This window comes from Aulonocara sp. 'chitande type north' Nkhata Bay, linkage group LG10 (assembly GCF_057382095.1).
Source record: "Aulonocara sp. 'chitande type north' Nkhata Bay isolate Kocher_YH1m ecotype deep benthic linkage group LG10, A_spYH_male_GT1.1, whole genome shotgun sequence".
NCBI lineage: Eukaryota > Metazoa > Chordata > Actinopteri > Cichliformes > Cichlidae > Aulonocara > Aulonocara sp. 'chitande type north' Nkhata Bay.
Window position 1 is genome coordinate 4,553,753 of NC_141353.1, and position 26,330 is coordinate 4,580,082.

The 26,330-nt window shown below is 43.4% G+C and overlaps 1 protein-coding gene across 9 annotated transcripts in view; it reads right to left on the reverse strand.

Moving 5' to 3' along the window:
- Positions 1-836: 836 nt before the first annotated feature.
- Positions 837-26,330, reverse strand: part of arhgap32b (Rho GTPase activating protein 32b) — a 125,242-nt gene continuing 99,748 nt past the window's right edge. For 6 of the 9 annotated variants that reach the window (XM_086307877.1, XM_086307874.1, XM_086307875.1 and 3 more), the window contains 14 exons: positions 25,635-25,685; positions 23,084-23,158; positions 12,310-12,459; positions 9,990-10,092; positions 9,436-9,580; positions 8,875-8,957; positions 8,465-8,572; positions 7,945-8,090; positions 7,662-7,863; positions 7,394-7,539; positions 7,198-7,272; positions 6,275-7,105; positions 5,346-6,004; positions 837-4,980 (listed from right to left, as the gene is read on the reverse strand). In XM_086307877.1, coding sequence (XP_086164003.1) covers positions 2,812-4,980; positions 5,346-6,004; positions 6,275-7,105; positions 7,198-7,272; positions 7,394-7,539; positions 7,662-7,863; positions 7,945-8,090; positions 8,465-8,572; positions 8,875-8,957; positions 9,436-9,580; positions 9,990-10,092; positions 12,310-12,459; positions 23,084-23,158; positions 25,635-25,685 — 4,943 coding nt within the window. In that variant the 3' untranslated portion in view covers positions 837-2,811. Of the gene's footprint in view, positions 4,981-5,345; positions 6,005-6,274; positions 7,106-7,197; positions 7,273-7,393; positions 7,540-7,661; positions 7,864-7,944; positions 8,091-8,464; positions 8,573-8,874; positions 8,958-9,435; positions 9,581-9,989; positions 10,093-12,309; positions 12,460-18,975; positions 19,202-23,083; positions 23,159-25,634; positions 25,686-26,330 lie in introns of those variants that run through there. The other 3 variants (XM_086307878.1, XM_086307883.1, XM_086307879.1) reach the window with 3 other exon arrangements.

The window sequence follows — 26,330 nt, forward strand, 5'->3', positions numbered from 1 at the left end:
AAGACAATTACATTAATTTTTTAAAAAGCTGATTCATTATATATGCTTTATGTTTTCATAAATGTTTCTCTGGAAAGGAATTAATATTCTTATGCATTTTAGATCCCCCTGTTGGTCAAATTGAGAAAGCCATGGGGTTTGTGGAGCTGTCATTTTAAAATACATATGGCATTCTGGTCATCATCACAGCTGAACCAGGGATTACGTTGCATTCTCTTGATTCTCCTGCAGCAAGCATTTCCTTTTTAAATAAAAGCTTACCCCAGAGATTTGTGCTTCATCCACAGGAGGGGGAAATGGACCAAATAACTGGTCAATGCCTGTGAATCTTCAGTTGTTTTCAGTCCCGTTGCACCGTGTGTATAAAACAAAAGGACATATCCATGCAGTCTGGCTTTATAAACATTTGGGAACAAATGGTTCGTTCCAAAGCACTGAATGTAATTTGAGCATGGTCCTGCAATAAGATGCTACTGTTCCAAAATGTTCCTTCCGATATATTCCACCATCAGTTGTAACTGGTGTTTTTGCAAACTTAAGAAACCAGAGCAACTCAGCCACAAAGTCCAGACCATGTAAAGTTACTGAGCCGGGTCTCCAACTGCAGAGCTGCATAAAGCCACCAACACTCTGCTATTCAGTAAGTCATGTGTTGCTCTGAAAAGAAGTCCATCACAGCGCATTTACATCAAAGTTATTATAGTTCAGATAAGTTTCATTTGACTCACCTGTCCATCAAAGCCTCATCAGGTAAGCTGTGTGTGTAAATGTAGCTGAACCAATAAAGACTAAATTACATTTAATTATAGGGAACACAATATTGTTTATTTTTGTCAAAAGTATAGTTTATTTTCATTTCAGCTAACTGCGATGTTTTGCCACACCTACTTTTTACTGTAATAACTTATTTCAATCATGTAGTAAATAGTTGGGTACATGGAGAAAACAGTCATGTTTCTTGCAGCAATGATCTGTCAGCAGGAATTGGTGTTCAACATCCTGAGCAAGGCTCTTTTAACACTAGACTTGGACTACATTAGAAGATGCGGCTGCGATGCTATGAATGCGGTGCGTCATGAACGTTTTTATTTATCTTTTTCAGAGAGACAGGGGAAAGGCTGACTCACACGACTACATGTGGACTTTGAAAATACCACCTGTATTCATCACTTTAAATCTGTCGACGGTCGGTCTTTATATTCAAGCTCTTTATTTGCTCAAAGCATCAGTCATCACTCTAGTGACGTCACTAATTTAAGATACACTCGTAACACTTCTGATATCTGCGATTCTGTTTTCGAGAAACATTCAGATCCACACAAAAGCCATGGATTCTATCTCTTCCTGAACAGTTTTATTTATTTCATATCTAACTGTAGATAACTTCTATTTTGAGACGAGTGTTTTCACATTCAAGTACATAATGCCTTACATCAACGCCCCATCTGAAAAGGTAGAGGCTTTACATAAGGCAAGAGGAGCAGAACCTGCAAGCGATATAGAAGTTAAACAGTTACAGAGTACAACCTGGATTTGGACATAGTTGAAACATATTGTAATCCATCCATTATGCTTACCCCGAAAGGGCTTATAGTATAATACCAAATGAATGTACTATACACTGATTTCCAGCCCGAAAAGAAAATTGTCCCACATATCCTTAGAAGAAAAGAAAAGAACCATCAAGGTGATACGAAACTAAATAACCCACAAAAATCAAAATAATCCTTCAACCTTGACATATCGAGAATCGTCATGCATTTATGTATTATGACAGGAAAAATAAAATGTATGGATTGCAGGAACAAAATTTAAGGCTCATCCAAGTTTTTCCCCAACAAAGCAGCAACAATGTGTTCTTCCCCACATTGTTCAGAAGGACATTGTTTCCAGCTTTATTCAGTTAGCACAGAAAGTACCATCAATCTGATTCGGGGGGGGGGGGGGACAAGAAAAATAACCCCTTACAGTTCTGGTGCTACAACAGGCATTCATCCACGTTCCCATCTTTATCCCATATGTGCAAGAACTGTGCCGAGTCATTTGGTCCCTCTTCTAATGAAGAACACGAGTACCAACACATTCCATTAGAAGTCATTGTAATCAGTTTATAACAAAGTTACGTAAAAATGGCACAGTCAGAGAAAATAAAGACATTGACAAGCACTACATTAACTCAAAGTACCCGGCTGCAGGTCCTCATCCAACCTCCTGCTCAGATTCTTCAAAACAAACATGGACACGCTGCTTCTGTCACATTAGCAGGTGGCCCTGCGTCGACCTACACGTATCCTCCTCCTGAAACGACTTGTGCTGTGAAATCCAGAGAGAACGCAATGGATAGAGAAGTACACAGAACTGTTCTGTAAGAGATAGAGTGCATGCATTTCTAAAATGCAAACCTTAGTCCCAGTTGATGCTCATACCCAGCGACACACCATATAAAAAAAAACAAAAACCAAACTAAAATCCCTTTTTATGGGTGTTTCTATTTGTATATATAGTATATATAATTTACATTTTTGTGGTTCCTAGTAAAAGTACCTCACGTCTTTCATATCATTATACATTTATGACCGGCTACTGTCTCAATCAATCACAACAACAAGACCTCATGGACAATAATTTCAGGTATACATTCAGGACTTTCTGTAAAAAGTCTTACAATATTCTTTACAATTCTTTAAAAATACAGAGAAGCAAAAATATTGGTGATACATCAGTCCACTGTCCTGCAGAGGCTGCTCAACCATAGCTCAGAGTCTTTCTTCTACACAGCTTCAGATTATTTTACACCTCCCCCTAAATGCTTCACTCTGTATGAATCTCTGTCTCGGGCCTCTGCATGGCCAGGCTAGTCTGGATAAAGGCCCCCTGACCTAGAGCTGTGGAGTAAGCTCTGTTGTTGTGGCTCACTGGAAATCCTGGGGCTGGGTAGGAGCTGGACGCTCCATGTTTTTGAACAGGGGCATGAGGCTGAGGTACTGGGTGGTAATCGTCCAAGTTGTCATAGTGGGACTGCACTGCTTTCGTGCTGTGTTTCTGACACGAGTAGTCTCTGTCTAGGTCTGCTTTGGCCTGGCTGTAGTGCTGCTCTCGGACGCTGTGCGATCGCTCGGGTTTGGAGCGGCCGATTTGTTCCCTGGGGGCTGATGACTGATCGTCTGTGCTGTGAAAGCCGCTTGATGTTTTCACTTTGCTCTGGTGGTGGTCAGAATCTGGACACTCGTAACGCGCCTGAAAGTTCCTCTTGTGTTTAGACCTGCTGCCGTCGTCTCCGGGCTCATACTTGGCCTCGTGCCGACCGCTCTCCTGCTGGTGAGAGAGACTGTGGCTCAGAGCAGAGGGGAGGGAGTGAGAGGACTGGCATTTCTTGGAGCTGCTTTGCTTGGAAAGTGCATCAGGCTTGTCACCCACTCCGCTGCCCTGGACATGCTTGTCAGTCTCCATGTACATGAGGGCTTCAGGGTCCGACACCATTTGTCTGGGCAGGTAGCGGCCGTCTTTGCTCTCAGACGGTATCAGCACAGCTTTGCCTGGGTCAGATTTACTGCGCAGGTGCAGGGTTTCATAGCCTGATATATCTGCTGGTGTGAACAAGCCCACGTTGTCATATTGAGAGAGGACGGGGCCTTTAACCTTAAGCCTGGCCCTGCTCTCCCTGCGGATAGAATGCATACGCAACCTTTCGGACTCCTCTGGGTCCCAGGATAAGTAAGCAGCAACTTCTTTGCTCCCATGCCCGGGGGGCATGTCCCTGCTCACAAAACTGTGCTCCTTCCCAGGAGGAAGAATGTGGCGAGTGAGGTAGTGATACCCAGTCGCCTTCCCACCAGGACGCCCAGGAAGTGTTCCTGCATCTCGGCCGCTGTAGGAGTGAAGGTGCCTGACTCTGATAGTGCCGTATGGGTCGATGTCATAGAAAGGCGCCTCCAATGGGCCTGAACCAGAATATGGACTGTAGCGGTACTGGACTCGTCCGTTCTCAAAGTAAGGCTGCAGCTGGGTAACATGGTAGTCTGCCTGCGAGGACTGCTGCGGGGGCTGCTGGTAGGCTTTGCACTGGTACACCGGTCGGTGGTAGAAGAACATGTCGTCATCTGGAGGAACTTCAGTCCTCTGGATGGGCACTGAGCGAATGCTGGAAGGAACATGGAGCGAGTGCACTCTGCGGATGGTGGGATAGCCATGGGTTCTGTCATGACTGTAGCCCTGGTGCCCAGGCCCTGGGGCTAGGTAAACACTCCTGGGGTTTCCTCTGGACTTGATGGAGTGATGGTAGGACCTGGGGCCTAAAGTGCTGTATCTGTTATCTATTCGGGCACTGTAGGGTATCTGAGGCTCAGACTTTGACACATAGGTGTGTGGAGGGACACTGTCTGGTTGGTAGTGGTGTGGTATAGACTGCGGGCCCAGAGTTACAGACCTCTGGTGGTAGTATGCAGCTCCTGGAGGATCAATTAGGACGGGTTCTCCTTTAGCGTGGTACAGGTAGGCTGGCTGGTGCGTGGAAGATTTACGAGGAGAAAGAGGATGGTGAGGGAGAGCATCCTCCATATGGCCAGACGGAGGACCTTCACCCAGGATATGGTAGGAGGTTTCACTGTGGCTGAGTGCTGCTGTGGCCAGTTTGCTCTCTATAGTGCGAACAGGGGGGGCAGGAGGAGTGGGTCCATAGGAGTCGTGATATTTTCCAGACTCTGCACAGGGCTGCACTGGCTTTATGGCCTCCCAAGGTTTCTCCACAGGCTCAGCAGAGGTGGGTGCGACTCTTGCGCTAGCCTTTGAGAGATGAGGCTGGGGTTGGACTAATGTCTGGGAATGTGTGTGAGGCTGTGTCTGAGCTGGAGGTTGTATTTGGGCTTGGCTCTGCTGCTGAGTTTGGGTTTGGGGTGGTGGGACTGATCTTTTCAGCTTCTGAGCTGGCTGTTCTGGTGGTTTTGGAAGAACTGGGGGTGGTGCCTTCTCCTCTGGTTTGACCTGAGAAAAAGAGGCCAACACAGGATAAGTCATTATTTATATCAGGTTTAGGGAAAAAAACAAAGAAAGAAAAGAAAAATAAGAGTTGTGCATTTTTTTTTATAGTAACACAAGACTTTTCCAATATGAACTGTAAGTATCTAAAGTATCAGAGTATTTGAATGCAGAGTAGTAGTGGTATACAGTCAATTATTTAAAAAATACCTATATACATACATACATACAGGTAGAGACTTGCAGCCTACACCGAGGATAACTTCTGTCAAAAATAGGAGGTGGTGCTGAGAACATACTCAATCCCAAAACAGTGAGTTTTGAGATTCACTGCTAGGACCTCTTGGGACCAGCCAACGTGATATCCTTACCTCAGGACCATGCTGCTGTAAGTTTCCACTCTCCTTGTTGTTGCCACTGGGGGTTGTGGCTGCAGTGGAATTGGATGAGTTACTATGAAGTGGGACTGGTCCTGTCACAGGCTGCTGTCTTTCTGGACTTTTCCTGGTTGGAGAACTCCGGCTGGGTGATGTGGAGAGTGGGGCACAATTGTAAAGTGGAGTGTCTGGTGGGGGGTCCACGTCTGGCTGCGATGCAGTTATAGAGGACTTGGCACTGTCTGATGGCTTAGTGATCATGCTGGTTAACTCTGGTGGCTGGTGTTTGTTTGAAGGACTGGAAGTGGAGGGATGAGATGAAACTGTGATCACACTTGTAGCAGCACTGTTTGGTGGGGGAGTACTTCCTCGTCCAGCTCCGTCTTCTGAGGCAGTCTGGAATTGTAGGACAAAAGGATGTGGCGAGTCCTGGAAGCTGGAGGCCTCATGCGGCTGCAGAGGGGACAGCGGTGTTGAGGGCTCAGAAGACCGCAGTTGAGACTGAGTGGACACCTGCTGAGCAGACTCAGCCAGGGCCAGGGCCAACATGCGGGCAGCATTTTTAGGAGGTGGAGGAGGAGGGACAGAAGAGGGTGCTGTAGAGTTGAGGGAACAAGGGGTTGGGTCCTTTGAAGAGTCCAGAGTTGTGACTCCTAGTGGGAACACAAAAAACACAAGGGAACTATAGTTGAAGCATGAATAAGCAAGAGCTCTAGGTGATTGTGGAACAGGCGGGAAGGTTTTAAGGTGCTTTAAGAGTGGGGAAAAGGCAGGGAGTAAGTAAGGTGCTCAGACATCGGAAGAAAAAGGTTTAAGATGAAATCCTTGCAAAGCTAAACCTGGCAAAAAATACACACAAACACTTTACTTTTATTTTCATCTAAAGAACAGGTCGAAAGTATGTATCTCATTCGCTGCCCTACCTTGGTGCTCTTGGCTATTAGCAGCTGGTCCCTGCTGCACGCCGTCCTCTCCCTTTACCTCTCGGCTGTCCACACTGTCAAAGGCTGCCAGTTTAGAATTCAGCTCCATTTGAAAAACTTCACTTAGCGATGGCTCAGCTACTTTCAGCAATACACTGCCCATCAATGTAGGAGAGTCCTTGCATATCGAAGGAGAAGATAAAGACTGTGGAAAGACAGCCTGTCCAGCTGTAATCTTCCCACGTGTTTCTGCGGACAAAGTGTCTGAAGTGACAAAAGGTGTCAAACTGGCGGCCTTTCCACATTTAATAGGTGACACGGCCTGTGTGGGTTTATCAGTGTACGAGTAAGACGCAGTCAGCTTCTTGTTCTCTGCCTTTTCCCCTGTATTCACGCTGGTATCGGTGGATAGCGGGGAAGTCAAGCTGCTGATGAAGGAGGCAGAGATGAGATCAGAGCCATTGGTCTTGCCACAGATGTTGCCCCGGTTCCTCTTTAAAGTGGAGCCCTCAGCCCTGACCGGTGAATCATCCAGGGGGAAGGCATAGGTGGTGTCAGGGAGACTGCACTGGAATGACATGGGGTCGAAGTCCAGGGAGGCCATCCCGATGTCTGGAGGGCTGAGGTCCACATCTTCACCTGCTGAGCGTGGAGGCGAGATAAGAGCAGGCACACAGATGGGTCCGTCGTCTCCGTCGCTGTCTTCTGTGCCATCCAGGTTATCATACGAGTTGCAGTGCTGCCGGCTGTCCAGCAGCTCGCCGTTAAAAGAGGCTGACAGAGCATCGCTGCTGGAGCGCGGTCGCCGAGGACGGTACACCTTGGACTCGCCTGGCGGAAGAACAGAACACAAACGATAAAGATAACGACCGATTAAGCTTTCTATTCCAAGTTTAAGTGAAGTGGAGGTCATAAATAATTACCTTCAACATTATGCAGGGAACTCAGTGACTCTTCACTTTTGGCTGACCTTAATGTTGCAGTGTCTCCTCTTCCTCCTGAAACACAACCATCAACATTCACTGCTGTCACTTTGGTGTATTTTGTTAAGCTCTTGTTGCTGCACAACGCTGATTAGCTCCAGACAGTTTTTACTGCAGATGCGGCGTGAGCACTCACCAGCGAGAGCCATAGCCTTCAGCTCATTAGGCTCACTGGGATTGCGGTGCAACTTCCGCTTGGACATAGAGGAAGACTTGCCCAGGTTAAAGAAAGAACGCCAACTACCTACAGGAGACTTCTTCGACTTGTTAGGCGGTCTCTTCCTATAATAGAAAACGATGATGGACAAGAAAGTCTTGCAGTCTCACCAAAACACCAGCAGAAGGAGCACCATGCAAGGTTTTTCCATTATAATAGACATTAATAAAACAGGAAAACAGCTGACCTCTCTGTGGGAAACTCAATGACGGTGTGGAACTTGCCCTGCAGAGCAGCTGGACCTTCACCCACTTCAATGTACTTGCTGTCTTCAGTGACTGGAGAGTTGATCTGAGCCTGGGTCCTGGCCTGGGCCTCCTCTAGACTTAGAAGCTTTGTTGAGGGTGATGAAATCAGCAGGGACTTTGGCCGTGACAAAGAGTTGTGACCTGACAATGTAGCAGAAAAACGATCAGTGGCAAACTATTTGAATTTAGCTTAATGTGTGCACGCTGGTGGGATGTCTATACCTGCTCCCTCTCTTATTAGTGAGCTGAGTTTAGTGCTGAAAAGCACATCAACATGGTTCAAAATGAACTCCACCACTACAGACTGGATTCGAACTTCCATGAAGGCTGCTGTGCCGCTGAAGCAGGCGGATTCAATCTGTTTTGACCTGAGACAACAAGAGAAAACGCGAAAACAGAAGTGAAATTTTCTTTAACTCAGTTAAAGAAAATTGGAATTTGAGTAAAACCATTCTGAGATGAATTTCCAACATGTGATGGCTGCTTAAACCCTTCAGTTCAGGCAGAATGACTCATTATAAAAAACAGACAGAGTGTACTTTGTGTGGCAAACATTAGAAATCAGGCCAGTCTAAGAACCCAGAGTGTGTGGCACCAAAAAGAACAGCAACTTTTATTTCTTATACTTGAAATTAAAAAGCTCATTAGAGGCATCTTGAAGTCTCCAGCCAGTTGAGCAAATGTACAGATGAAGAGTTACAATTCATTCAACACAATGAAAGAAAGCAGGATGAGCTCTCACCTCAGCAGGTTGGGCGCCCACACGATGGCAAGGTTCTTACTGTGCATGTTGGTTATGTAGCTAAATGCTGCCAGGCGGGAAAGGTGCCTCATGAGGAACTCCAAGGTCCTAAGAATCACATATTCAGATTCAACTTGCTCCATCAGTGATGTGCACGCTAACGGACATGATAAAACTGTCTTCAGAGCATCAGGGTTTTGCTTTAATCCCTATTGGAATGCCAGTTGCAAATTTCACACAGTCTGGGAAATTCAATTAATCCTAACACAGACAAAGATTCCACTCAGTGCAACAGCATTACAGAAAGCTCTGATTCTAACACCATCAGACAGACAACTGAATGCACAGCCAGTCTGTAACCCTGCAGCTCCTTAGCCTGCCAATGGGGGGCAATGTGCCTCTACACTAACCTGTAATGCGGTGGCGGAAGCTGCTGGATGACGTCATGGATTTTGATGAGTCGTTCTTCGTCTGTCGCTGCTGATACAGCCTCCTTCGAGTGAAAGCAAAACAAGAGATTAGGAGACAGGGAGAGACTGACAGTAATGGGATTTGGCGCTATGTCCACATTAAGCTTAATCCATTGATATCCCAAGTTCATGCTGATATATAGGGCACAGACAGAACATCGGTCTGTAACCGCGAAGCCCCCCTCCTCAGTCTAGCTGCCATAGCAACCAGTAAGTATTTACTTCATCCTGAGGGATGCCTCTGGTGTGCTTGGAGAAAGTTTTTATTCCAAGTCACACACAGTGGTTTGCTGCATTTTTAATGACAGGGTGTGTCGAATGCGGTGCTATTATTTTAGGGGTGTCTATGGCCCATGACTGGAGGAGGAATTTCAAGAATTCCTATAAGATAAACCTGTTTTATTTCTTTTCTATCGAGATCAAATTTGAAAAGTCAGCAGTCAGTCACGGCCAATCTGCAACAGTTAGCAGCCCTGTAGCCCACATTAGTGTTTTACTTACAGAGAACTTCTCGTAGAGCTGGTAGGTGAGCAGTGGATTAGGCAGCTCTCTGAAGTAGAGTTTACAGAGCGAGCCAACACAGTGGATGTCCTGGATGTAAACATCTTTGGTCAAGTCAGGGATCTGCTCAGAGTCAAACTCATGCCTGATGGGAGAGAAAAGGACAAAGCAACAAACTGCAGTCAACAAACTAACATGTGAGTGCTGAGACAGGCCATGAAACGGTTCTACTTTCCAGTAGTGTTTGCAAAGATCTTTTCCCAGCAATGCATCAATCTTTTCTCCATATAATATTACACAATGTCAGAGTGTCACATGGGCTCAGGATTGGCAGAGCAGGTCATCTACTAATCTGAACGTTGGTGGTTCGATCCCCGGTTGTTCCAATCTGCATGCAAGATGCTGAACCCTGAGCTGCTCCTGATGCATTCATCAAAGTGTGATCATTAGAAAGCATCAACGTGTGTGTGAATGGGTGAGAGAGACATGTTGTATAAAGTACTTTGAGTGTTGAGTCCCAAGCATTGGATGTCGGTCAGTTTGTGCCTCCTTACCGCAATTTCTGGATATTTGAAGCAATTCCAGACAGGCGGTAAATGCCGTCCACCACGCCGTGCTTCTCAATGAATTCCGTGCAGCTCTTGAGGACCTGGGGCACTGTCAAACAAAAACAACGGCAATTCATCATTTTCAATCTTTGCTGAGCAGCAGGACAGAAGAAGATGCCAGGATACTGAGGGTGGACCAACTTTTTTGTGTTTTCTGATGGAAAAACACTCTCGGAGCTAGAGTGGACACATACGCATACTGAATCATGCATTTCTTGACCTGGTACTGTTAGGTTGCCTTAAAACATTTTCTGTTTTGATGCAGGCAGTCTGTAAGGAAACTGTCAGCGTGTGAGGCAACCAATCACTGAGCCAGTGATTGTGTGGTAGACCGCTAAAATCACGAAAAAGCTTAGTGTCTCCTCATTCTCCTTCAGGAGCTATGCATAATACAGACATGTTATTCGTCTATGTGAGCGTGTCTATGGAAGATAAGGACAGTGTGTATATGTACGAGGAGGCCTCCCCACAGCTCACACATCATTTTAGATTGACAGAGTGGGACACTTGCTGAAGCAGCTGTTCAAATTCCACATGTAGCCAGAGAGAAAATAAGGCCATTCATTCAATGTGAACAAACAAGCGGATATTCTACCGCACAGGAGAGGACCGAGTGGGAAGAACTTGTTACAAGTATCTCTTTCCACAAAGATGCACAGCATGTGTTTAAATGTGGAAATCACTAGACTGTTTCCTCATCTTTTAAAAGCACTTTAAACTGTTAACCTGGCCTGTGTTCAACCAGAAGTGAAAACCCTTTATCCCTTACTCACGGATGTATCACATGAGCTGGGTTTTGAAAGATGGCATACAAATTACAAGAAGGGCTACAATGAATCTTTATGTTGTGCTGGGAGCAAGCGCTGTTTCCTACAGACGTCTGTACAATCATACTGTATTTTAGAATCGGAGGAGTCACAACATGATGACAGAAAGAACGCAGGTTTAAGGCACTTCCAAGGCAAGATAAGTAGAATTCATGTGCCTTTTACAGATGACGACAAAATTATTAGCCCCCCTATGAAAATGTTATTTTTTAAAATTGTTTTAAGTATTTCCCAAGTGCTGTTAACAGTAGCAAGGAATTTTTAATACAGCTTTTCCAAAAATTACAGTTTTATTTTGGAACCTTCGTAATATTTTTTCTTTGGACTCAGAAACAAAATGACTTCATCAAAACTAAACAGTTGCAGAATCAAAATTTATCCAGGCTGTTCTTTAAGGTGTCCGTTCTGCAGAAGCAGTTGTTCTGGGGTCTTCCTCACAAGTAAACACCTTAACTGTCTGACCGAGCACCATGTGACTGAGACCTCACGTCTCCCCTTACAAGGTAGGGCAGGATTTCCAGAGGTCAGTCCAGCTCCTTCACCCACAAATGTGTGACAGAGCACCCACTGATAGGCGACTATACTATTACATGGTTTGAACTGTGATCGCTGTAAACAAATGTGCTGGCCAAATGAGAATCCTGCATGTCCACACATGCAATGTCATCCATTAACCTGAACAAATGGGCTTTTAAGCTGAACTAAAATTAAGTTACTGATCAGTGCTCAACAACAGAGCAGTATTATTAAGCCGGTCAGAGCTGATGTTAGGGTGTAATCAGGCCACCATTATGACCATTATAGCCAGATACCAGGCTGCAGATGGACTTTCAATACAGCAAACATCTTCAGTGCAACCAGATGAGCTACAAGCTCATATTTGCATGCCGTATGAGGCGGACGCCATTCAAACAACTGTAAGATAACAGGTGAAGTGAATAATAATCTGGTTATGCTGCAGTGTTCTTCCGGGAAACCTCGGGACCTGGCATTCACGTGGATGTCACAGCATCCACTCCTAAAAGCCAAGGCTACAGCGTGGCTACCATGGCTACAGCGGGACAAAGTGTCTCCAGCAGGACAGAGTGTCGGCCAACGGGCAAAAAAAAGGGCTCTGGACCAACTTCAACAACGACAGCTAAGGCGACCCAGCCTCTAAACTCTCCAAGCAAACTGGAAAAGTAAGATAGATGACAAGAATGCTTACCAGTGCAGTATCCTAATCTAGAAAATGAAAGGTTTTACGTAGGCTGTCAGAGTAAGCTACATAACCGCTCAACATGTAACCACTCTGTGCACAGACATTTGGACTGTAATTTCCATTAAAATTCCAATATTTGAAGAGCAAAAAAGCTTTTTTTTAGCCACAATTATGCGATTGACTACTGATATCATTAACGGTTTCAAACGCTGCAGTTTTGTAATGCTCTGTCACTCACCATCATGTCCCGAGTTGAGGAGGTGTTCTCCCAGGTCACAGCCAAACACCCTCTCCCGGAGGATGCCTCTCTGCTTCAGCTTCTGCTTGGTGGGCCTGGACTTCATGAAGGAGCGCAAGAAGGTGATCAGCTTCCCGTGCTTTTTAGACACTGAGGAATCAGGGAGGGAGGAAAGGAAGGACACATTTTAGATCCCTCACACAGCAATACGTGAAGGCTCAGATTTCCCACAAGATGCATCCATGCACTACAACTAAACCCCCAAGATCGCTTCAGGTTGTCCCATTGTGAATTTCAGCTTCATTGTAACGGAAACTCCTCTTTTATGCATCTGTAATTTCCTTAAGCAACGTCTTCATTCTAAAATACCGCCTTCCTGGCAATTACAAAGGAGTCCCTCACATCCATGAGCATCTATTCAAGAGAAGATACACCCCCCCCATATCAATCAGATAGTCTGAGAAAATCCATAAGCTCCTTAAATTACACACCATTTGTTTTCGCTACTTTGAAGAGACGTGGAAACGCTATCCAGTGAATAAGATAAGCTGCCTGTTTGGGAGGACAGAATTCTTGACTGCTAGGATGAGTCGTTTTACACTCTCTGGTCACTTTACTTGACACAGTTGTGTAGACTTGCTTCATGAAAGCTTCAAATGTCCTTTAAACGTGCATTTAGTTCACAACAACATGGAAAAAACAAAATGCACAAAAACTCCAGCATGTTTCCATTCACCGCTCACAGAAGCATAATGGTATACTGGTGCACTGTGTCAGTCATTCAAAGAGCAGAGTGGGTATTCAATAAACTTCACCTTCCTCTTATGTTAGCTTTCTGCTACCATCTCTTATGTTAATGGGTCACCAAAAAAAAAACAAAAACCCTTAAAACAGGGTTCATCATCCAGTTTGATTGTCACCTACTGGTTACCTCGTTAAGCTACCTTAACCATAAAAAGTATGTTTTTATTATTTTTCTTATGGCCCCCGGGGCTTTTGTTACAGTTTACCCTCTCATTTTCAATGTTTTAAAAAAGGTTGTTATAATATCTTACTATTACTGAGGAGTATTAGAAAACATCTCTAAAATATATTTGTTTTATTTATTTTTTATGTAAATATTAACTATAGTAACATCCGTGGTGTTATGGGTCTGTTTAGACTTATACATATTTACTCTAAGAAAAGGGCAAAAAAAATTATTTTTTCAAACGTTTTGTTGTGAACAATATTGAAACAACAGCGATGGTGTCTGTAAAAACAACCTGAAGAACGCGGAGCCCTGTAACTGTCCGTCTGGACTTTTCCAGGGAAGCAGTAGGCTTAAAGGGCGCCGTTTGTTCAGGGAAGGAGAGAAGCCCCTAACTTCTCTCTAACAGTGTTAGTGAGCTCAGAGTGTGTTTATGATTTCAGTTTTAGCCCTAATTGTCTTCTATTATAACGGGGTCGGAACCAACCCCAACGACACAAAGGTCATAATATCTGCCAGAGCTTTTTATTTAATATAACATTTAAGAGGCACTCTTATGCATTTAAAACCTAAAACTGGGTCTGTGTCGACCCTAACAAAGACGATGGGTAATGCTGTGATTTCCTTACTGGGAACGTTTTTCATTTTCACATTATATCGTCTAGCCACGGATCACTTTAAAACTCTTAAAGCATTATCAGCTGCCCTTCTGTGTACCTCCACCACACTGGAAAGCTTCAGAGTTAAGCCTGAGTCATCACAGAGAATGAAACCATGTCTAATCTTTTGTGTGTCTGCCCTCACAGACGTCAGCGGTCTGCTCTCAGCTTGTATCAACCACTTCAGTCAAGACGTTCTTTACTTATTATTATTTTGTTTTTTAAGTTGCCTCTTTTTGATCATTATACCTTCCAACCCTTCACACTAACTACTTGTTTGACTTTCTGTCACCCTGAAAGTTATTTTTTTCTCTTTAACTTGGAGAACTGATCATCCATGCTACTGAAATCTGACACAGACTGCGTTGATTGAGAATAACAAGCAGTAAGAACCAGTGAAAGTATGAGGAAATCATCTAACACCTATAGTATCTACTGATCACTGACTTCTTGAAGTGAAAGCAACATCTGGAACTTATATATATCTTCCAACTGACTCTTGCCTGAGTGGAAAAACTGATGTGTCGCATCAGTTTTTAAAAAAAACTTGTGTTCCAGGACACATTCCTTCAACCCGTTCTAAATGCAGTCACGATCACAGCCCTTACACTCCTCATGTGTTTCACTGATTTATATTTATTTTACCTTCATATCAGATTTCTGTTATCTCCAGACTGGAAGAAATGTACGAGTTGCAAATTCCATTAAATAGATGCCAAATCTTTTTAAAAATGAGGCTTCTCTTTGCTGCCTGTTGCCAGACTGCGATCTGCTACCGCTGCAGTCCAACTAAAAGTAGGCCACTGCTTACCGATCTCAATCGCCAGAAACGAAACAGCCCGAGTGAAAGAGCCGCGTTTGGAAGATGATGTTAAGACAGTAACAATATCTGAGCAGCCGTTTGATTAACAGACGTTGTGAAGACTTTAGGTTGCCTTGATAGAGATGAACTCAAAGATGTCCTGTTGTATACATCATTTAAAAATAAGCAGCCACCGAGCGAGAGCCACTTGTCAAGAAACTATTAGGTGAAAACGGATTAGAAGCTGCCTCTTCTGCATATTAAAAACACACTATTGAGGCAAACTGCAAACTACGCTGACTTAATTGACGGTCCGCTGAGTACATTTAGACGCAAACATCCAGCTGACAGTAAAAACTAACAAGCTGGTGGGAAAGGAAAGTTACTTTTGAGCTTAATGGATTTTATGGTGCACACAGGGGGGCGCAAAGAGGAAGTGTTTCACTGGTACCGACTCTCAGTACCATCAGTCCAACTACTCCACAACATGCTACCAATCCTGTCAATTTGTGTTCACTGACGCTGAATCGTTGTCAGCTAAGGGCTTCCTACTCCAATCAGATAAACTGTGTGCAACAAAACGTTGAACACTGTCTGTAGAGAAGCATTTTAATGAAGGAGCACAATCAGCTCTGAATTAAGAACTGATCGCTCCATTTCAGGAGAAAGCAGGGCTACAGTTTACCCCTCAGGGAGAGATTCCTTCTGCTGCCATGCCCACACACAAAACCGCTGAGACAGCACAGTTGACTTTCTGTTGAGACATCAAAAAGGGCCTCAAGTATGTTTTGGTTTGTTTGTTTGTTTGTTTGTTTGTTTGTTTGTTTGTTTGTTTGTTTGTTTGTTTGTTTGTTTGTTTGTAACTGTGCAGGTTTACAATGACACGTTCCTTTTTAAACAACTCCAACGTTCTGTAAGACCTGAGAAAGAAGTGCAAAAACAACCATGATTCTCTGGAGGACGGACAGAGACTCCCATCTGCTCACTGTCAAAGGAGATGACAGCCCGGGGGCTGAGCGTGCTCGGCACTGGAGCTGAAATCCAGCTGGTTAAAAGGCTTTTAGTTTAACGATAGTGGGACTGATGTAGGCTTTAAAAAAAACTCTCTCTGACATTAATTACACGATTTGTAGCTCGTGGCACCTAAGGGGGTAGACCAGCGACTGGGTGTCCCAACGGGAACATTTTTAAAACCAAAGAAAAACTGAAGCCGCACTCACAACAAGTTTCTCACCACTCACAACTGTGAACATGACAGCTTGTCTCAAATAATGCTTCAGACCATCAACATAAAAAAGGACATTAACATTTCATTACATGTTTCAGATAGCTTATACCTTATCCTAGCACCTTTGTTGCACCACAGTAACAACATCAGAGCATCTGCTTCTTGAGAAAGTGGTATGCACTTCCATTTCCTTTACTGCTCCAGGCATAGGTGGATGTCCTGGATTTCTTATTTTTGTTATTAGTTTCCATTCTCTTCTCTGACCGCGCAGCCTTGGCTTATTACACCAACGTCTGGGGGTGGAGACTGAATTGGGTGGTCATTTATATAAATTGACAAATAAATAATCACAAGTTGGGGTGCACAAGAGCTTTTAAATATTACGTTCCAAGTTGTTATGACTCTAGCATGAGTTATTACTATGTATGAAACAAAAAAGCACCAATGCTGTATCCTACATTGCCCATGATGCCGCTGGACATTATTTCAATAGATCCTCCCCATGAAGTAAAGTTTGAATTGTGAGCTGCAATTGTAATAATTTCAAAGTAAGGAAACAGCTCAACTCAAACTCAGATGACATCAATATCTGATGACAATTCTGCTACAGGCCTTGCAACGTTGCAGCCACCCCCAGCCCCTCTGGGTTCTTATTTAAGTTTTAAGGCATGATCTACATTAACTTTAAATTCAGGAGAACATGAAAAACTGCACGTAAAGCAACCTTGCCCTCCTTGGAAGTTATATTTCTATGACCTTCTTTGCTGCGATGCCTCTCTTTTGATCACATCTCTGTTCACTCTGATTTGACAAAACCATGCCTGAGATCCAGCGAGCATATGCAACGACTGACAGACACGAAGAAATCATGAGAGTCCATGACTGAATCTTGCTTCCACAACAGATATGACAAAGCTAAACACAGAAGAGGATGGTTATAATGTCCCAGGGTGACTGACAGGTTTCAGTTACTGCCCTTAACAGACTGTAACTGTGACGAGCTCTTTCCCCAAGAGGCTGTGACAGGCTGGACTAGGCAAAAAAGGAGGCCAAGCATAATTGTAGGAACAATTAGCAACATAATAGCAAACATCAAGCTTCCTTAACGCTCTCAAACCCAAAACAGACCACCTCATTCTTTTTAATTAGCAGGGAGCTTTGCACAGGACACAGATTGGGGGAAGAGTGCAGCTTCAGAGCAATGCTAGAGTGCTACTGCTTCCAGACAGAGCAGAGCCCGGCAGCACACTCAAGCCTGAGACATTTAATATAACAACTCTGTATTAATGTTCACTGGATACACAACCATTGACAAGTGTGGATACAGCTCACTGGGGCGTCAGGATGCTATTATTGCGTTAGCTAGGATCCCCGAGAGAGTGGAATGGTGGGGAATTCAGACACTGGCCCCTCCTCTTTAGCACTCCGTGTAGATCATCAGATTCAAACATCTACGTGCTCTGAGAATAAAGTTTCCAGCTGAAATTTGTTTCACAGATGTGCCAAAAATATATTGGTTTACATATTAGTGTATTCGTCTTAAAGTCAAATCTTCACAGGCCACCAAAAGTATCTGTAAACGTCTGCGAATTCCCAAGTTAGCACTGTGCACCAACTCATCAAAGCAGCGCCAGAAAATACAAACACACACACTGCTTTCATTGTGTCTTGAAAAGCTCGTATTATACCAGGAGGAACCGCCAGAAAATTACATTAACTGTATGAAAAAGGGACATTTGTCCACTGAAAGGCAACTACTGCAGAGAAAATGTCTGCATTACTTGTAAAACTAATGCAACATAACAGGAGAAGATGCTGTGCTTCCAGCTATTAACAAATCACATGTTGGTGTTTCTGCATGCCTGTTCACTGTGCACAACAGAGCAATATGTGCCTATTACAAGGCAATGGTGAGTGATAGTGACCCTTTTGGACAGAAGGCCCAAGTGTGCAATGGTATCAGGAGCAAAGTGCCTCATTGTTTCATCTCATGGGGAGGGAAGAGGGAACAGAGGGGTGGATTTAGCTGGGTTCTGTTTGGCCAAGCAATTATTGTTTCAACCAGAAAATAAATAAAATAAATAAGTAAATGCAATGTATTTATTTCCTAACATTCTGTGCAGTTTGTCCTTAATAATAATGTATATAGGCAAACATCTGATATTCTTACATGCTGCTGTATGTTCTGACTGACAGAAAGTGTTTTTATTCTATATTTGCAGGTGGTGATGCAGCCAGAGTTTGTAATATGTGGGCTCAGGGCTGCCCGAGTATTGTACCCAATCTTTTCTAAGACCACTTTTCTTCACTGTTATTTTATTTAATTATTAAATGCTCCGATTTCTTCACACCTTTATAAAACGCTAATTTCAAACGTTTATTTTTCTAATCCTGCTTTAGAATTATACGCACAGTTTCCAGCATTATACAGCTCACTACACCACCACTAAACATGTCAACGATGAAAGTAATAGCACTTTTCCAACAACAGCATAATATCTGAAAGTGTCGGAGCTTTGCAAAACTGAATTTATGACAAAGCTGCATTGGTGTAAACTGCACACGTGTTGCTAATAAAGTGCTCGCTCAGTGAATATTCAAATTCCAGCGATAGAGGACTGAGCTGTCTTTGGTTGTAATCATCTGCCGCTAAATGTTTAACCAGATAACACGTCGACATCCTATAAACCACATATTTCAAACGCTGACGCAAAGCTTCCCTGAAGTGCAAGTTCAGAGATGTAAGATGACATTACACGAACATTTACTATGTAATTATACGTTACTAGAACCTAACACACTTAACACAATTAAAGAGAGAGGAACTGGAAAAATACGGAGTCATACAGCACAAAATTTCTCCCCTAATTTCTTTAAAACCCAGGATTAGCCTTACGTCATCCAAATCCCTTAATCTATATAAAAAACGAGAGGAAACCCCGAAAGTTTCCGAATAAAGGTTAGCTCCACAATGTGAACTCGAAACAAATCAAACGCATTTCCTTACCTCTGTTCCATATCACTGGACCTGCCTAGAAGCGTTATGACAGTTTTTCCAAAGTCCAAAGTACAACTTGGCTTTTTCTTTCGCTAAAGTCGCACCTGTACAAAACGACGGTGAAAACTCCTCTAAAAGCACCGAGGTCTCGTCAACCAAGACATTAAAAGTTTAAAGTTTAAGGCTGGAGAGCAGTGAAACACCGCAGACTTTATTTTCTCGCTCTGTCAGAGTCCGAATACAGCTGCAGCCTATCGGTTTACGACCACGCCGCTGATGCCTTCAAATGCTCCCGGACACATGGGCTTTCGTAGCTTTCACCGGTTGTTTCGGACAAAAATAACGAATTTTTATTAATTATTAATAATTTTGTTAACTTGGAACAAAAGATTTAAGCTACTTTGATGACTGATTAGACGTCATGTCATGTAGGTGATTGTAGCCACCTGTACTAAAGCCTTAAAGTCAATTTCCCTTAAATACGGCCTTTGAACTGCGCTAAATACCCGATACTTGTAACAGCATTGAAGGCAACACCGGCGTCAAAGCAGGCAAGAGGTGCTTGCACAGTGGAAAATGCTACTTCATACGACACACTCCTAACAAGCAGCATCCCTAGTTTTATTCTTCGTAATATTCAAGACCTTCAAAGGTAATTTAAAAAAACCCAATAACTCGGTAATTAGTTTTTGTTGTTGTTTTCTTTTTACTGAGGGGGGATTGGGTGCATTTGAGAGACTATGCTGGTACATAAATGGTTGAGCTGAAGCAAATTCCAAAATGACTTCTCGTTCTTACCCCCCCTCTCCCACCAGGATCATTTCAGAGACCTCCCAGCCTGACACAATCAAACCAGACACACAAGACCAACTTGCCCAGTGCCTCTGGCCGACTGACCTCAAAAAGACACTCTAACACTTTAAGTGTGGTTAAAAAACCCTGTAAGTATTTAGCTTAGCCATGACGTTATGTCAACTCTGCCCCCTAAAGACCCCCTGAAAGCATTATCTTGTTATTTCATTAACTAGCTCAGTCCCTCAGCAAACAAACACTCGGAGTCAAAACAAAACTATTATTTAACTAACTGTTGCTAACCCAAGATCACAAGACTCCAGGCAGCCCGATTCACTGCAAGTGACTGCTTTAAGCTGATGCATATTTAATGAATTACAGACACATTTCCTTGGATAATTACAGTACGTTCACTCAAGCCCTGAACTGAAGTATACACTAGTTCTTTGCAATGCATTCCCATTCATTTGTTTTTTCCCCTTATGAACACGCCTGCACACAACAGTTCAGAGGGAAGTTACTCATCTGCTGAGCTTTAAAAAGATACAGTAGCTTCTAATTTCGTGTATCAGATGTTTGAGTTTTTCTGAGCATCTCCAACAAAGTGTCCTCCCCTTTGAAGTTCCCAGTATCAGAAGCTGCCAACACTACCTTACAGTAGGTAGGCATTTACCACTATTTACCACTATTTTATGTTGTTTACCTACTTTAAATCATTCAAATTTAGCAGTGGCATTCTGTATACTCATCAGTGTTACCAGTTTAAAATTACTGGAGGAACTTTTTTCTGTAGAACATTTAGTTTTGCAACCTCTTGCGTACAGAGCAGAGGCCTTTACCACTTTCTTTCTGAACTTCCTACGAGAAGGACCTCTAATAGAAGCCATGGGGCTGAATAAATAAGACACAGTGAGCATGGCGCTTTGACCTTTAGGACAAAACACATGACAGAACACCTACAGAGCAGCAGCCACACATGCAGTGAGATTCAGAAAACGCAGTTCATAGATTTAAAAAATTAAATTTGTAATACTTTTGTGTGGTTTGAGACTGCTTCCACCTTCCTGAGTGCTATTAATATTTACACTGAAATCAATATACAAGGAAGGAAGGAAGGAAGTCTTGGTGTAGTCTTAGTAATAACTGGATGACATGGGGGGTCTTCAGCTAATGCAGCTCACCTGAACCTTCCAGGCTATTAAAAGCTGGCTCAAATGAGCTGTTCAGCTTGTGTCTTCCACTTCCAATGTATGTGTTTTAAAAGGCACTTTAACCACCAAACAGCTTAAAATGGGATGAGAAAGTAAAAATATTTACATTACACATGAAGAACTTTCACTTAATATGTACAACTCAACTGAGACTTTAGCTTATCTGTCTCCTCATAGATCTTGCAGACAGGAAGTAGTAAATTTCTGCCCTGCTATCTTGTACCATATAACAGGATGAGAACTTTGTGCTACACTAAGCATCACACAGCTGGTATTTTGCATGGACATGAATAATCCATTTGACTTCTGGAATGCCAGAAGTACAAGGATGCCAAGTTAACTGGACAGGAGAAGAACACCATGCTGTCTGAAACATAAACACGGTAGTAAATATTAATTCTTACAGTTTGGATACATGCCTCTATGTTTTTTAGTCGCACAGTTATCATGAGAAATGTATTTCTTTAATGAGGCTTGTGTGTGTCAAAATAATGTTGCAGTGCACTGAAGTGTGAAAGAAGTCTAACAAGTAAGGATCTCTATTAGCAAATGTTTTCTGTGTCACTGATGCAATGACCTTCCTTACACGCACAGTCAGTTTACAGCATAACCTGACTTGTTAGTACGTAATCCAAGGCACCACCCATACAAAGGTGCAGTTTACAACAACAGCGTCTCATTGACGCTGCAGATAAACACATTACGCAGACCTTGGACAGTCTCACAGCACCAGGAAATGATCTGAGATCCTTTGGAACAGGAGACAAATCTAACTCTGGTCACACATTCTCTCCTCATTTCCCTCACATAAGCAGCTGTCTTGGCTCATATATGCTCACAGCTGCCCAAATCACTGGTCCCCAGACATGATGAAGCCTGCACTGAGGAGGGGGATGGGGGGGTGCATCTGGGTCAGTAACTGGTAGGTCTTATGGGTTGTCTGGGGAGAAAAGAAGTCGAACCTTCCTTGTTTATTGAAAGTTCACAACTCTTTTTTTCCCCCTTTACCATGAAGCTAGTACAGTTTGATCCCAGTTTCCACTGCAACACAGGGCGAGCACACGGTATGAGGGATTAATAGCTCCTAGCTTGTATGGTCTTTAGTTTAACTGGAACAGCACAGTGTGTTAACAATTTCCATCATTTTACTGGGAAGCGGCAAAGGTTAGTGGTGAACTGCGTTGATCTGGGCAGCGGAGGCATATTTTTCCAATGTTGTGTGGCTCCCTGCAGGAATGTGCTCTTTCAGTCACCATGGAGAGGGAGACAGATTCTTACTGTTGCAGGACAAAGCTTAAAGCTCAATGGATGGGTTTACAGGCCTTCACATTGTGAAAGGATTAAATAAATCAAGGCTGGCTGGGACCTAGCACCACGGTACCCTGCCATGGCCTTACAGCTTTGACCAAACAGACGCACACAAACAGCTGGCCCTCATCCAGACAGGATATTCAGCAACAATGAGTAACCTGGCTCACCCCTAGACTGATTTACATACACCTAAAGAGGCCATGGCAGTGAAAAGAACAGGGGCTGGAGGGGGAAGACTGTTCACTTACCCCCCAAATCTATTTGCCAAACTTAAATATATTAAGCAATGCTATTTTCTTTTACAGACAGATGATACAATGTGACATATTTAAACACACCCATAAAATATCCACATAGTAATAAGGACTTTGGAGCGAAAGAAAGAAGTGTAACAAATTTAAATGGAAACATGACTTATTTGCATTTGACAGATGTTTTCAAAACAAAGATAATAATGTGCCGAGTCAAGTGAAGAAAACTATAAACAAACACTGCAAAAACCTCCACACTTCCACACTATTGTGGCTTTACCGATAATTTACAATCAGATGGTCCACCGTCAGAGTGTGGAGGAAAGACTGTGTTAAAGGTCAAAGAAAAGGTTTAAAAGAGCAACACCAAAAAAGTGCACAAGAAATAACAGCGTGTGTTAACAAGTGTACTGTGACAGGCACACTAGGACTAGTCCTAACAAGGCGACACAGTGCAAACACATCACTCAAAGGAGAAGAGTTAATTTCTGGTTAGCAGGTGGTGGTGGTGCAACACACCAAGGGGGTTTTTGATTGCTTTTTTTGGTCTACCTGAACTTATGCTGTAGTGGTTTAGCGGGTCGGCCACCCATGCACTGTCCTGTATTACACTCTCCATCTCCAAGTCTGCATGCATCCCGATGGACAGATGGGCCAACAGACATTTGGATGGATGGATGGATGATGGAGACATGAGAGAATCAGCAAAGGGAGAGAAGCACTTCAAGTTAGAGAGCAGATCAACTGTGCACTTTGGAAAACTGAGGAAATGACACTTTAAAAGAGCAGGTAACAGAACACATAATTATAGTTGTAGTACTGAATGAAAATGAATACTGAATGAAAAAAACTACATGAATTTAAAAAAGTGAAAGAAGTTCAGTTTAACTTTGAAGTTATAATCCTTAGGATTTTTATGAACTCACATCTTTTTTTTAAATTACATACCTACACATGAGGTAATGGCTTGCAGATGCACACACAAACAGCTATGAACAAGAAGTGGCTTCTTTAATTTCTTTTCAAATTTGCCTGAGAGAAGCATGCATACCCCTCACCACCTTATCACAGTAAAGTGGTCAGGTACAATGTGGCTTGGGTGATGGTCAAGGGCGGGGGGCTGTGGAAACAGTCTTTCCAAGTGCAGCCCCCATGAGGGGCTGGAGGGGAGTCTGGTCAGAATGGAGTTGCCCTCGGTGAGCAATACGTCCTGAATGTCATCGGCAGTTATGGACTGAACAACAGTTCAGAGTGCCCAGCCTACTTGGAGTTGCTGGGTGTGGTGCTGAAGGGTGCTCCAACTGATGTCATTGTCCTACTAAGAGACATCAATGCTCACCTACACAACGACAGTGAGACCTGTAAGGGCAGGATGAATGGCCAGATTGAGTTGAACCCAAGTGGTGTTCAGTTATTGTTGTTATATGTTGCCAACTGATCACTACCCAGTGATGTGATGGAACAGGTGGTGGGAGAGAATGCTAATTAGGTCTGGCGCACCCAAACGTATTGTGAGGGTGTTCTGGGAGTGTCCCAGGAGTGTCCCAGGCTCTTATCTCAATTTCCACCTCCAGTAGAACTTTGACATCATCCCCGTCATCCCAATGAGCTGGCTGTAGCTCAGGAGGTAGAGCAGGTCATCAGGCTCAGCAGGCTGACTGGAAGGTTGGTGGTTCGATCCCCTGCATGCCAAATATCCTTGGGCAAGATGCTAACCCTAAGTATGTGTTAGTTAGAAAGCACTTAAAAGCATAGAAAAAAGTGCTTGTGTGAATGGGTGAATGTGGCATGTTGTAAAAAGCTATATAAGAATCAATCCATTAATCAGTCAGGCCATAATACATTCATGTTTCACACCCTCATTGTTGAAGGAGGCGCTGCAAAGTGTTCGGATACTGTTGTGCTGTCCTATAAGCAGACTGTAGACAGTGGAGCCATCAACTTGAAGGCAGGCCGAGCAAAATGCGGTTTTTGCAGTAGCTGATCTAAAAACTCTTTTGTAGGAAAAGTTTGGTGAGCCCACTGAACAAGACTTTCCATCTGCCAAAACTGACTCAAGAAAGGCAAAGCAGTGCTCTACTCACAAACTGTGTAGTACAGGGGCAACTCTGCTATCACTCTATAACCTCCTATAACCTCTGGGTGGGTGAGCCCCTGGAGTGTAGAGTCACCCTGTTCCTTAAGACCTTGGGTGTTACAGGGCCGTGTTAGCCGACACGCCACTGCAATATCAGGTGGACATCTTGGGCAGTGCCTGTGGAAGACTGGAGTAGTGATCGTCATCCTTAAGAAGAGGAACTGGAGTGTGTGCTCCAACTACACAAGGATAACACTCCTCAGCCTCCCTAGGAAGCTCTATGCCAGAGTACTAGAGAGGACAGTCCATCTGTTAGCCAAACTTTGGATTCGGGAGGACCAATGTGGTCACGGAACTCTGGACCAGGTCTTTATCTAATCAAGGAAATTCAAGTGTGGATGGGAGTTTAGTAAGCCAGTGGAAGTGTAATTTGTAGACTTTGAGAAGAGTCTACAAATTACAACATAGCAACAACACAGGCAGACCCATTCCAGGGTCTGCCCGTCAGCCTGCAGTGAGCTCTGTTGTCAGATGGAGGCAGTGTATAAAGCATGCATTACAACCAGTCTGTGGGCCACTCTTGCTCGTGTTGTTGCTCCATCAACCAGGGGTGCCTTCAGAATGTTTTGATAGGGGTGGGCCACTAAAGGTATTAGGGCGGCACATAAAAAAAAGGAATGAAATGACTGCAGGTCAGCAAAAACAACTTTTGATTAGATGAATAATGGGGTGGTTTTTATTGAACTGGTTCTAGTGATGGAAGATAAATATGACAGCAATTTCTTTTGTTTACTGCCCGCAGAATTTGGGGAGCTAGTTTATGAAACATTGTTAGTGCCAATAAATCAAACAGGACTAAAATCTTAAGGATTATAACTTTACTTATGCTCATCAAATTTGTGATGTACAAAATCATTAAAAAAAAAAAAAGTGTAAATGTGAAAATACTTCTATATGTATGTGCGTGTGAACAAGAGAGGGTGGTGTGAGCAGAGAGGCAGGTGGAGTGTGTATACCAACACGCACAGGGGGGAAAGAGACTCCAAGAAGCAGGCGGCAGGCCAGAGCAGGGGGAGGCTGAAGCAGAGGAGTCACAGTCAAATGCAACAAATCAAAACACATGCCAACACTACTGTACATCCATGTGCAATGAGATAGCAACAGCATTAATGATGTACTGAGACAGTGGAGAGCAAACGATGCACATTTTGAAACATGTACAAAGACATTCCACTTTTTAATCTGTGACTTATAATAATACTCCTGAGCCAAGATATTCTCGTTTAGTGTCCTGTAAATACTAGTTGGCCATCTGCACGGTTTCAGGAAACAAAGACTTCAGCTTAGGGCTGTGCGATATGACCAAAATCTCATATTCCGATATAAGACATTTATCGTCCCGACAACCATATGTATCACAAAAATGTTACATTTTCTGTAAATTCTGTGAATCTCAGGCAACTTGACTTGCGTGTTTTCAGCTGGGCGTCGTGTACCTGGAGTCGAGTGGTTTGACCGATGCGTGAAACCATACATTTTTAGACATAAGTTGTAACGACCGCCTTTTTCTTTGTATTTATTACACGGCGTGCTGCGGGGAAAAGCCTGTTCTAACATCTGAGTCTAAGGTTTCTTTTGAGCACCTGACGGCTCTTTTTTGCTTATATTACAAAAATGGTTTTGAAATAATATTAAGATGCTCAAACAGAAAAACATTAAACG